At 54.3% G+C, this 13,275-nt stretch overlaps 1 protein-coding gene across 1 annotated transcript; it reads left to right on the top strand.

Annotated features, from left to right (window-relative positions):
- The first annotated feature begins 987 nt into the window (after nt 1-987).
- LAG3 (lymphocyte activating 3) lies at nt 988-7,206 on the top strand. The gene is made up of 8 exons (XM_052641113.1): nt 988-1,144; nt 1,447-1,594; nt 1,946-2,205; nt 2,848-3,111; nt 3,522-3,797; nt 6,075-6,317; nt 6,612-6,739; nt 7,024-7,206. The coding sequence occupies exons 1-8, from the start codon at nt 1,084-1,086 to the stop codon at nt 7,204-7,206; spliced, it is 1,563 nt and encodes a 520-aa protein (XP_052497073.1). The 5' UTR covers nt 988-1,083.
- The last annotated feature ends 6,069 nt before the right edge of the window (nt 7,207-13,275 follow it).

Genomic DNA, 13,275 nt, shown 5'->3' with positions numbered 1-13,275 from the left:
GCTGGGGGTGAGGGTTTGATCCCTTGTCAGGGAACTAAGATCCTGCATGCAGCATGGCCAAAAAATAAAGATGAGAAGACACATATAAGTCATCTGGCATCAGGCCTACACACACACAACTTTTGTCTTCACATTCCCTGACCTTGGCAAATTGTTTAATCTCTGATCCTGCCTCAGTTTATGCATCTGTACAATGGGGGGTAAGATTAGATTTCATGAGTTACTGTACAAAGTGCCCTGCATTGCAATGCCCAGTATATAATGAAAACAATACAGTGTAGCTATTCTATCCCCTGTGCTTAGGTGTGCCCTTCAGACCTAACATCTTTTAGAGTTCAATAAAGCTTCTAGGGGTCATTTGATGGGTGGGGAGGCAGGTGGACAGGGTAATGAAGTTCTGGGACATTAAGGGATGAGCACCAAGGGAAGGGCTTGCCAAGAAAGTATGAACCTGGGGCCTGGGGAGGCAATTCAGAAATGAGCAAATGGGTACTTCGAGGCAGAGGCAGAAGTTCCCCCGGGAAAGAGAACAGTCAAGGGTGGGGGAGGGGGAGGGGGCGGTGGGGACACCCAGGACTGAGGAAATAAACAAGGGGAGCGCCACCACAAGGGTGGAGGGTAACGCTGCTGGGAATCAGCCCCCTCAGACTTTCCACTGCGAAGCGAAACTGTGAGCCCTGGGGTGTTGGGGGGGGCAATGGGGAGGGGAAGTGGGGAAGGTGGAGGGAAGGCAGGACAGGGGCCAGGGCCCTGGGAGCAGTAGAACAGCCTCAGCTCAAGACAGCCACTGGGCCTCCCCCTGCCCGCACCCTGCTCTTCCCTGGGGGCCCCAACCCCTCCCCTGACCCCGGCCTCAGGCTGCCTGATCTGGCTAGCTCTCCTCTAGACTCCAGCTTCTGGTCACTGGTTCCTCCCTCTCTCTCCAAGCCTCCATCCCTCTTTTTTCTAGATTCTCTTCCTCTGGCTCCTTCCTTGCAGAACCTCTCTTTCAAACTTGAGTCTTTCCCCACTTTCAATTTTTGTCTTTCCCCACTTTCTGACCTCTTCCCTTTGGAGGGCTGTGTGGTCCAGGCCTCGGGGGAGATGCTGTGGGAGGCTCGGTTCCAGGTCTGGCTGTTTCTGCAACTCCTATGGGCAGCTGCAGGTAAGATGGGGACGACTCTCTGGGAGGGTTGACCTCCAGATCCATAGCAGAGATTCAGCAGGGAGCTCCCGGTGACCACACAGATGCCAAGGTCCTTAGATTGGGTGGATTCTCCTATGCCTTCCTCGGGGTCATTTTCAGCCCCTAAAGCCTCTCTTCATCTCTCCCTTGGCAGGGAAGGGGCAGAAACCCAAGGTCTCCCTTCTCCCCAGTTTCTCCCTCGGGAAACACTGAGGCTCCTTCTCTGCTTTGAAGTCTCTCGGCTCATGGCCCCTCCCCTTGGCCTCTCTTTTCCTCCCCAGTGGAGGCTCCAGAGCCGGGGGCAGAGGTCCCAGTGGTGTGGGCCCAGGAGGGGGCTCCTGCCCAGCTCCCCTGCAGCCCCACAATCCCCCTCCAGGATCTCAGCCTTCCGCGGACAAGACAAGTCACTTGGCAGCATGTACCAGAGAGGTATGCACCCCAAACTGCGATGACAGGGACCCCCAGATTCAGCGGTAATGGCATCTAGATTTAGGCTCTAAAGCCCAAGCCAGCCCTCTGTAAATACAGAGGTGCCCCCCCATTCCTGCCCCTCCCCCCATCCTCTGCAGACTGCTACTCTCACACCTGCATCCCCAGGCACGGCTACCTCTCCGGTAGTGGATGGTGCTGGCCCAATCGGAACGAGGGGACAGGACGGTTAGCAGTTCAGAAATCTTCCCTTTGGGTGGGCTCCTTCATCCTCAAGGTGTGGTTGGACTGCCTCTTCCCCGGGGCTTCTTCCCCTCGGATTTCTCAGTCCCATGTTTCTGTCCCGTCCAGTGGCTCCGCGGCGCCCACCCCCCGGGGTCCCGGGCCCCGCCGCTACACAGTGCTGAGGCTGGCCCCCGGAGGCCTGCGCATTGGCAAGCTGCCCCTGCAGCCCCGCGTGCAGCTGGAAGAAATGGGCCTCCAGCGCGGGGACTTCTCGCTGTGGCTGCGCCCGGCCCGACGCGCCGACGCCGGCGAGTACCACGCCGCCGTGCGCTTCGGGAACCGCGCCCTTGCCTGCCGCCTCCGTCTGCGCGTGGGCCAGGCGGCGGGTAGGTGGGGGCGGGACGCGGGGAGCGAGGCTGGGAGGAGGGCGCCCGGTATCCCGCCACCCAGGAGGCAGGAAGGGCAGGGCAGAGGCTGCTTGTGCTTCTAAGGATGCGCCCCAGGCCCTGCCGGAGAGCTTCCAGCCCAGGGGCGGAAGGGGGTGGTGAGCCTGCCTGCAGGATGGGAGGTGCCCCCAGACAAGCACGTGTGTTGAGGGGAGGGCTCGGTGGAGAGATCGTATCACCCCTTGAGCTCTCCTTCCCCCACCCACAGCTGGAGTGCCAGGGTGGAGGAGGGGAGGCACCCCTTGGAGGGGAGACTGAGCGGCTGGAGTGACTCAATTTAGATACCTGTAACTCCGAGAATGGGCTTAGGGAGATCCTCAAGCAAGACCTGGAGAAGCGGAGGGTAGCCCAAGCCAAGTGAACTGGAGGCAGGGGGCGGGAGAAATAGGCACCGGACTCCTGGGCTTGTATTTGAAGCACCTCCAGGGGCCAGGCTCTGGGCTGGATAGGTGGTCTGGAGGAGGGTTGGGAGGGAGAAGACAAGGAGGTCTACAACCAGGTACCTGTTTCCGGGAGCTTCCAGCATAGCTGACCTGACGTGTTGGGCAAGCAAGCTGATCAACCTTCTCTGTCTTTGTCCAGTGACCGCCAGCCCCCCAGGGCCTCTGTGGACCTCCAGCTGGGTCGTCTTGAACTGCTCCTTCAGCCGCCCTGACCTCCCAGCCTCTGTGCACTGGTTCCGGGGCCCAGGCAGAGTCCCTGTTCAGGAGTCCCCACATCACCACTTAGTTGGAAACTTCCTCTTCCTGCCCCAAGTCAGCTCCTTGGACTCTGGGACCTGGGGCTGCAGTCTCACCTACAGAGATGGCTTCAATGTCTCCACCACGTACAACCTGAATGTTCTGGGTAACTCCTCCAGTCTGCCTTCACACTTGACCACAACCCCTTCCTGCCCCCTGACACCTTCTGCTGACTTCTGAGCCCCCAGATCAAGTCTCCGGCAGCAGATGACACCTGTGATTACTCTGGGCCTCGCTGTCCCACCCGTTTCTTTTTCCTTTATGGCCTTTCCTCAGCTTCTCCCCTTCGAGCTTTTCCCTCGGCCGTCCAGCCTCCCTTGCCAGCCTTTGGTCTTCTGCTTGCCGGCCCGCATTTGGGCATTCTTGGCATCCTTTGTTCATCCACCTTGTTCTGCTCCTTAACACCCTTCAAACTGGACCACTTCCTTCGTGTTTCTGCCTGCCTCCCCTGCAGACCTAGTGCTCCAGCCCCTCTGTACTCCTCAGCTTTAACTCGGGGTTCCCTTTTCTCCACAGGCCTGGAGCCCCAAGCCCCTCTGACAGTGTACGCTGGAGCTGGTTCCAAGGTGGAGCTGCCCTGCCGCCTGCCTCCCGGTGTGGGGATCCAGTCTTCTCTCACTGCCATGTGGACCCCGCCCGGGGGAGGCCCTGATCTCCTGGTGGCTGGAGACCGGGGCAACTTTACCCTTCGGCTGGAGGCTGTGGGTCAGGCCCAGGCCGGGACCTACACCTGCCGCGTCCACCTGCACGGGCGGCAGCTCAGTGCTGCTGTCACTTTGGCAGTCATCACAGGTTAGCAGGTGGGACAAGACAGGAAGGGCAGGTTGGTTGGGCAAAGACTGGGCCAATCCACCTCATGATGCCAGCCCCCTGGGCACAATTGTGCAGGCTGCCCCCTTGGCCTCTTCTTTTCTCACCCCCGTATAATGAACAGAAACTGAAAATCTCCCCTGAGTCACTGGATGAATGTTCCACCCTTCTGTAAGGGACTCCCCAGCTCTGAATTGGGGGGAGGGTCAGAGAAGTTAGAAGGAGAGGTCACAAAAGTTCGAATGTTTCCAAAGAAGTGGAATATTTATTTTCAGAATTCTTGCCCATTTTGGAGCCAGGGATTGAATTAAAGTTGCAGGAGGCAGTCTGGACTGGGGGGAGTTGATAAATCAGTCCCTTAGTCAGCAAATAGGGCTTCCCTGATAACTCAGTTGGTAAAGAATCCACCTGCAATGCAGGAGACCCAGTTCGATTCCTGGGTCCGGAATATCCACCGGAGAAAGGATAGGCTACCAATTCCAGTATTCTTGGGCTTCCCTGTGGCTCAGGTGGTAAAGAATCTGCCTGTAATGCAAGAGACCTGGGTTTGATCCCTGGGTTGGAAAGATCCCCTGGAGAAGGGAAAAGCTACCCATTTCAGTATTCCAGCCTGGAGAATTCCATGGACTGTATAGTCCATGGGGTTGCAAAAAGTCAGACATGGCTATGACTTTCACAGTCAGCAAATATTTACTGAACGAGGGCGTTTCAAGACAGTGTAAAAGAAACATAGGAGAAAACACCAGACTCAGAAAGTATGTGTTGATTGATCGGTAACTATCACAGCTTGTCCGAGTCTGCAGTGCTCATCTATAGCCACTAAATAGTAGTGCCACATAGGTAGTAAAGAAGCCACCTGCCACTGCAGGAGACATAAGAGACGCTGGTTTGATCCCTGGGTGGGGAAGATCCCTTGGAGGAGGACATAGCAGCCCATTCCAGTATTCTTGCCTGGAGAATCCCATGGACAGAGGAGCTTGGTGGACTATGGTCCATAGGGTTGCAAAGAGTCAGACATGACTGAAGCAACTTAGCATGTATGTGTGCACATAGTAGGTGCTTAATAATGTATATTGGTTGAATGAATAAATGAATCTACTAATAAATAACCCATATCTCGAAGACCAGGGCTGAATTTCCACTTGTTTCCCATGTGTCTCTACCTAGATATGGTACCCACACTCAGCCTCACTCTGAACCCCATCTTTTCCTCATACCCAGTCCTCTTGCTAAGTCACTTCTGCACCAGTAACTCCAATCATGTTTTACTCATCCTGAAACCTGGCCTCCTTCCTCCTAATCAGTTGCCACAGTCTGCCAGTTCTTTCTGTCCAAGGTCATCTTTTTTACTATTATGAATTTTAAAAATATCTACTCACGTCATTGTGGGGTGTGGGGTCTTCATTGTAGCATGCCAGCTTCTCTCTAGTTGTAGCATCAGAGCTTAGTAGTTGTGATGCAAAGGCTTAGTTGCCATGTGGAATCTTAGTTCCCTGACCAGGGATTGAAACTGTGTCCCCTGCATTGGAAGGATGATTCTTAACCACCGGACCACCAGGGAGAAATATTGTTGTCTGTGTTTTACAGAGAAGGAACTTTCTCAAAGTCACATAGCTGGGAAGAGCCAGGTTGGGGCTAAACTCGGGTATCTATGCCATCAAGTCTTCAGGGGCCTGTACACCACGGTCAGCTCAAGGTCCTCCATCAGTTGTCTCCTCCCACCCCCTTCCCTCACCTCATGGCTTCCAGGTGCTCTGTCTCTAGACCTAGGGATCGAACCCGGGTCTCCTGCATTGCAGGTGGATTCTTTCCCATCTGAGCCATCAGTTGGTCTGCTTTCTAGACATTCAGAAATGGAAATAGGGTTCATTTAGGGGACACAGATGTAAGCCATAGCATGGAGGCAGAAAAAGTGCAAAGTCTTCTGGGGACCAACTCACGTGACTGATATTGGGGGTTCTGAGTCTTTGAATAAAAGTCATGAAAAAGAATCTGAAAAGATATCTGTTTATGTGATCCCTCCGGGCCAGTTTGAGTTTGAACATTCCCCCTGAGGCAGTAGGGAGCCTGGAAAGTTTGGGGGTAGCAGAGTGACCTGACCAGAGCTTTGTCTTGAGGAGATTAATTTGGCCTTGACCCCGATCTCCTCCCCTCAAGTTCACCCAGTCAGAGCCCAGGTGAATCAAGACTTGGGTGGAGTCTATGCTTTCAAGGAATGGGGTCAGGTCCCCCAAAGATCTCTTCCCTCTATTTTTTCAGTCACTCCCAAGCCCTACGGATCATCCGGCAGCCTGAGAAAACCCTTCTGTGAGGTGACTCCGGCATCCGGACAAGAGCGCTTTGTGTGGAGCCCCCTGGACAAGCAGTCTCAGAGGAGTTCCCCAGGACCCTGGCTGCTGACACCGGATGCTAGACCCCTCTCTCAGCCCTGGCAGTGCCGTCTGTACCAGGGGCAGAGACTTCTCGGGACTGCGGTGTACCTCACCGAGCTGTCTCATCCAGGTCTGAGACCCACAGCGCCACAACCCCAGCTCCAGACCAGCCCCCTCCATCCCACTTCCAGACCGAACCCCACCCCGACTCTTCCCTTTCCAACCAGGGAGCTGACTACGAGCTCTTCTCAAGGCCTGACCCACTTCCACCACGAATTAGCTGAGTGACCCTGGGCGAGTCCCTTAAACTCTCTGGGTTTCATTGTCTGTAAAATATGGAAGTGTGGCTAGACGTCCCTCCAGCCGAGACCCCGTGTGTGGTGTGTGTGTGTGTCTCTGTTCAAATCCTGTTCTCTCTCCGTAGGTGCCCAGCGCTCCGGGAGAGCCCTGGGGGCAGCGAGAACAGCTCACCTCCCTCTCCTCATCCTTGGTCTCCTCTTCCTGTTTCTGTTGGTGACTGGAGCCTTTAGCTTTCACCTTTGGAGAAGACGGGTGAGCTGGGAACCTCCCTCCCCAGTCCTCAGCATGCTGTCTGGCACCGCTTTCTGAGGAAGACGAGCAAAGCGGACCCTGAACTTGCTTCAGAGTCCCTCTTCATGAGCCTCTGCTCTCCAGGGATGCCTTGGGCCCGAGGGACCCAAGGAAGGCTCACGGGGCGGGGTGGGGTAGGGGGTGCTGAGAGGCCTGGGACCAGATGGGCAGGGTGGGGGCTGGGAAGAATAGGTCCTTCCCTTTCCCCTCTTCCTCCTCCTACCCTCCATGTCTTCTTCCCGCAGTGGCGACCCAGAAGATTCTCTGCCTTAGAGAATGGGACTCACCCCTCTCAGGCTTCGAGCAAGACAGGGGAGCTGGAGCCAGAGCTGGAGCCAGAGCTGGAGCCAGAACCAGATCCGGAGGTAGAACCGGAACCGGAACCTGAGCCGGAGTCTCAGCCACAGCTGCAGCCGGAGCAACCCTGACCTGCAGCAGGCAGCCACCCTTGTCTCCGCAGCTCAATCCAAATAAATTCCCCGTCAGCAGCAAGCCTGAGTCTGGCCCCTTCTTGCTTAGGGGATGTTCTGTCTTTGCCCAACCTCTGGGGCTCCCTTCTCACACCGGCCTTCTGACCTACTTTCCCCATCCAGGCTCACCTCTTCCCCTTTTCTGTTCCTGGTTTCTTGGAGAGTCTCTCTTCCTGGTCTCTCTCTGTCTTGCTCTTTCTCTCTCCTGAGTAGTCCTTTTCCTGAACGTCCGAGAAGCCCTCACTCCTCTAGCCCGTTCCTCCGTCCTTCTGCTCACATTGTGCTGGCTGCCCTGGTTTCCTTTATTTTTGCTGTTTTGGACCCCCTATGTGCGCCTGACCCCGAGCACTGTCCTTGGCCCTCTGGCTGCAACACACACACACACACTCTTGGAGCAGCCCTGCCAGTCGAGTCCTCTCCGAGAAGGGGTCTCTCAACCTTTCTGAGTGACAGCCTCCACCCCACCCCCATGTTCCGCAGCTAGGGGCGACCTGTCTGTTCCCAGGCATGAGAACACACTGCCACCCAGCGGTCACTGTGTGTCACACACCACCGGAGGTCACAGAGCCGGGGCAGATTAGCGGTGCAGGGACCCGGGACCATGGGGCTCAGCAGCTGGTGGGCTGGCTCTGTCTCTGTGGCTGCACTGTCCATGGTCTGCACATGAGCATGACCCGGTAGTGGTCTCCTGCCTTGGACACCCTCAGGACACATCACTGGGGCCCCAGGGGAGTCCTGGGAACAAGTCCCCAAGTGGGGAAGAAAAGCAGACACTGGCTGCCGCTAAAGCTTCAGAGGTCAGGAGACCCGGTTTCTGATCCCGGATGAGCTGATGTGACCAGAGCTAGTCTCTGAGTCTCAGTTTCTTCACCTGTTATATGGGATAATGACGCACCCAAAGGGGTTGTTGCAAACATCAGATGATAAAAGGGCCAAGCATCCATTTGTGAAGGAGGAGACCAGCAAGCCTGCCTGTCCCCCTCCCTCTGTCTTTCTGTTTGTCTAAGAGAGGAATGTTCCTCTGTGTCTTGAGGGACAGTGCTTTAGCAGAGCACACGCACACACACACGCACACACACACAGCGGGACTCAGCCGAACCGTACCCAGAGGGACCCAACCCTCCGCCTACAGTGTGTGGGCACCCAGCCTGGACTCAGGCTGAAGGGTCTGTCACTCTGGCTGAAGGGGAAACACAGGTCAAGTGGGCAGGAGTGGTTGTGCAGCAGCGCACGGACGTGGGTTGCTGCAAAGGGACAGCCTGCTGCTGTCCCCTACCCCCACCTCCTGCCACTTCCCGACCTGGTGTGCCCTGCTCAGCGACACAGACGCAAACCACGCAGCTGAAGACCTGCCCTGTGGAGGCACAATGGTCAGAGACTTTGGGACAGAACCGGGAGAGGGGCCCCTTCATGGCTGCAGAGCCCTGGTGGGGAGGGGCATCGGTTTGAGGGCACCTGAGGTCCCCAACCTTAGGATGGTGGTGACCCTTGTCTTGTCACAGGCAGAAGTGCACAAAAGAGGCTCTGGGCTGGCCAGGGATGGTGTCACTGTAAGGAGAGGCCTGAAGTCTCTTTGAGCATCCTGTCAAACACCATCCCCACCCCTTGCTGGGGGGCTGCCAGGAGACCCAAGACCCGCTCTCTGGGCAGGTTTTAAAGGAGCAGGGGTTTCCTGGAAAGTTCTGTGGGTGGCATTTTCCTCTCTGTGGGGTGACACCCTCTTGCCCTTTGGGCTTCTGAGAGGAGTCACTGAGGATTCATGAGCTCCGTGCAGGGACTTCCCCGATTTCCTGCACAAAGGGGACAGGGAGGGGACAGAGGCCACCTGCTCCTCCACCCACTGAGGAAGAGAAGAGCAGAGGGAGGAAGGAAGAGCAGGCAGGGGGTGGGGCCAGGGAACAGCAGCTCTCCTTTGATTAATTCTCCCCTCCCACTGTCTCTGTGGGGTCTCTCCTAGGGGGTCTCACATTCCTCTTCCTGCCCCTCTGGCCTCCAGCCCCACTCCCCAACCAGCAAGATAAGCTTGGACCCTTTTTGTGTCCTGTTAGGGCCTTCCAGGGAGCCAGGTAAATCCACCCTGTATTGGCAAGTTTATCTTCAAACCGATGTTGCAGGCTGGAGGGAGGGGAAGGGGCCACCAGGAGGCAGGGAGCCCATGGGGGCTGTGAGGGGAATCAGCTTAGGTCCTTGTTTAAAAGGAAGGGAGAGGAATTCCCTGGTGACCTAGTGGTTAGGATTCCAGGGTTTCACTGACGGGGCCGGGGTTCAAGCCCTGGTCTGGGAACTGAGATCCCACAAGCTGCGTGACACAGCCAAAAAAAAAGAAGGAAGGGAGTATATTGGTTGTCTACTGCAGTGTCACAAGGGTTTCAGAGGTAACGAATCCGCCTGCAATGCAGGAGCTGCAGGAGATGCAGTTTCCATTCCTAGGTCGGGAAGATCCCCTGGAGGAGGGCATGGCAACCCACTCCAGTACTCTTGCCTGGAGAATCCCATGGACAGAGGAGCCCAGCGGGATACAGTCCATAGCATTGCAAAGAGTCGGACACGACTGAAGCAACTTAGCATGCACACCCTAGAGTCCGTGCTCTGCGAAAAGAGAAGCTACCGCTGTGAGAAGCCTGTGCACTGTGGCTAGAGAGTAGCCCTGGCTCTCCGAAACTAGAGAAAAGCCACGCAGCAATGAAGACCCAGCACAGCCATAAATAAATTAAAAAAGAATTTTTTTTAATGGTCTACATAAAAAAAAAAATCTTAAAAACAAAAAGGAGGCAGGAATTGTAGGGGCTTTCTTGCACCCTGCCATCCTGGTGAGGAACAGTGCCTGAAGGAGAAATAGGCCAAGACGGGGAAGAGGCCTCTATGACTTCCCCATCCCCAGTCCTGCAGGGACCTGCCGGGCCCCCTCCAGGTCTGCCATCCAGAGTTCTGGAGGCCAAACGAGATCCAGGGCTTGGCCAAGTCAAGTGTGTCAGCCGAGAGGCCACCCGGTGCTCCTTCAGGTCTGCCAGAGTGTCCCCCACCCTGACCTGGTCTGCTCATCTCCTTCGGACAGGACAGTTCCAGAAAGTTCTCTGCCCCATCTATCTTACCAACCAGAGGTATTGGGGTTCAGACGCACACAAAGGAGGTGATTTAGGTTTCCCTGGGAGGCCCCACCCCATGACAGGGCTCAGCCTTTGAAGGGAGGGAGGTTGGGGTGGGGGCTGGGCTTTGCCTGCTCCACTCTGCGGCTGACAGTTTCTTCAGGGCCTGCAGCTGCCAGCTGGCTGGGCCCGGGCTGGGCTCAGAAATGTGCCTGCTCACACTGCCTGTGGGGCGGGAGGCCTGGGAGCCACCCTCCCAGAGTTGCATAAAGTCAGGAGGAATGTGGCCAGGGCGGAGGTGGCTCAGCCTCGCCAGACTCTGCCTCCCTACGAACAGCTTCCGTGGTGACCCCTCCCCACCTCCCTCCAGCTTCCAGCCCCCAGCCCTGCCCCACCGCCTTGCAGAGGCTGTGAGTGCAGCTGCAGAGTAACTGGTGGGGAGGTCACCGCAGGACCGCACCTGGGACTTCCGACCTCTGGGCTCTGAGAGCCGCCCTATCCCAGCACTATGTCAGCAGCCTGGCCTCCATGTCTTGTTCCCCCACCCTGACTTGGCCTTCCCTACCACCTGGAGGGAGACAAAACACACGCAGTAAAAATAGCTTCGTATCAGGAACTCTATCAGGAGATTTCTGGAAATCCCCAAGCTCCATTCCTACAGTCATGTGAGGGGGCAGAGAGCTTAACTGTGGCTGCTGCTTCTGTAGAGTGAGGATAGTCACATTTGCTGAAAAGGTCCGGCGTGTGCTAACAAAGGTGAAAGAGCTGTGAAAGCGGAAGATCTCTCTCCAGGTGTGAGGGATCCTGGTGAGGCTGCCTCAGAAGCCCCAGATGACCTGATGGCCTCACACCCCCTCCACTCCCTTGGCCTTGTCCTGGTCTTTTTTCTTTCTTTCTTTTTTAATATTTATTTGTTTATTTATTTGGCTGCACTGGGTCTTTTGTTGTGACACTTGGGATCTTCAATCATCATTGTGGCATCCAGAATCTTTAGTTTAGCATACGGGGTCTAGTTCCCTGACCAGGGATCGAACCTGAGCGCCCTGCACTGGGAGCAAGGAGTCTTAGCCACTGGACCACCTTTTTTTTTTCATTTGAAGTATTGTTGATTTATAATATTATATTCATCTCAACAACATTGTGATGCAATATTTTTATAGATTATACTTCATTTAAAGTTATTACAACCTATTGTATAGCTCAGGGCACCCCACTCAGTACCCTGTGATGACCTAAATAGGACGGAAATTCAAAAAAGAGGGAATATATGTATATGTATGGGTTTGATCCCTAATCAGGAAGATCCTCCAGAGAAGAGCATGGCAATCCACTCCAGCATTCTTTCCTGGAGAATCCCATGGCCAGAGGAGCCTGGTGGGCTACAATCCATGGGGTCGCATAGAGTCACACAGAGTCGGACACAACTAAAGTGACTTAGCATGCGTGCACGCATGTATTGGTATAGCTGATTCACTTTGCTGTACAGTAGAAACAACAACATTGTAAAGCAACTATATTCCAATAAAAAATAATTTAAAAAATAGTTATTACAAAATGTTGGCTATATTTCCCTGTGCTATATGATATGTTCTTGTTCCTTATTTATTTTATACATAGTAGTTTGTGTCTTTTAACCCCACATCCGTATCTTGGAGGCCTCCCTCATTCTGCACTTTCTTACTGCAGAGGAGAGCTAGTAGGGTGAGGCGGGACCATCCAGGGAGGCAAGTTCAAATCCATCAGCTGTGATTACTAGCTTTGTGACTGCTAGTTCCCTGGTGGCTCAGCAGTAAAGAATCTACCTGCAGTGCAGGAGACACTGGAGACCTGGGTTTGATACTTGAATCAGGAAGATCCCTTGGAGGAGGAACTGGCAACCCATTCCAATATTCTTGCCAGGAAAATCCTAAGGACAGAGGAGCCTGGCAGGCTACAGTCCATGGGGTCGCAAAGAGTTGGACATGACTGAGTGACTGGGCATGAGCAAGTCTCTTAAAATTTCCAAGCCTCAGTTTCCTTATCTGTGTTGTCTGGAAAATGACACTTATGCCCTATCACTGATAGAACAGTTGAATAAAATACACAACTATGGAAATGTTCTAAATGTATTGAACATTTAGAACAAACTTGCTGTCTCTTCCCCTTTTCCTGTTTGAAAACCCCAAGGACCAGTGCCTCAAGAGCCAGGTTCTTTGGGCATCGCTTCCTGGGAATGCATCTTCATAGGCAGTCCCGGGCCACAGACCAAGAGCTGGGTGGCATCACACAATCTGTCCAGTCCATCGGTTGCAACCTGGTGGGCCTTGAGCTCCATCCAGCCCTTAGAAGGCTTTGGGTGATTTATTCAGTGTTAGAACAAAACATAAAATTAGTTGCCAACATCAAAATGAGGAGATATTACATAAATGTCTGGTTTTCCACCTTCCCTTGAAATTTTGGCAGAGGCTGGAGACTCTGGGATCACATTTCGGCACAACCTCCACCGTCAGCTCAGCTGGAGCTGTGCGGTTAGTGGCTGCCCTCATTAGCTGAGGCAGGGCCTCCGTTTACCTCGGTCCTCACCCCTCTCTGCTGTTACTACCAGCCTGCTTTTCTCAGCTATAATACCAGCAGGCTCCTACAGACCTTTAAGTCTGTGACCCTTATTTCAGCCCCTCCGCATTCCTTTAGAAAGTATTTAACAGCCCGTGGCTTGGGGAAGGGGAAGCCGAGAGTTAGATTTAAGGGGGACAGAGTTTCAGGAGGGGGAGATAAAAAAATTTTGGAGATGGATGCCACTGATGGTTGTATAACAGCATGAAGGTACTTAATGCCCACAGAAGTGAACACGTAAAAATGTTTAAAATGGTAAACTTAATGGGATGTGTATTTACCCTCATAAATTTAATATTGATCAATATCAATAAAATTTAATACCTAAGAAAGTATTCAAGGGGTGGTC

Source organism: Budorcas taxicolor, chromosome 5 (genome assembly GCF_023091745.1).
Source record: "Budorcas taxicolor isolate Tak-1 chromosome 5, Takin1.1, whole genome shotgun sequence".
Lineage (NCBI taxonomy): Eukaryota > Metazoa > Chordata > Mammalia > Artiodactyla > Bovidae > Budorcas > Budorcas taxicolor.
This window is presented reverse-complemented; position numbering and strand designations above follow the sequence as displayed.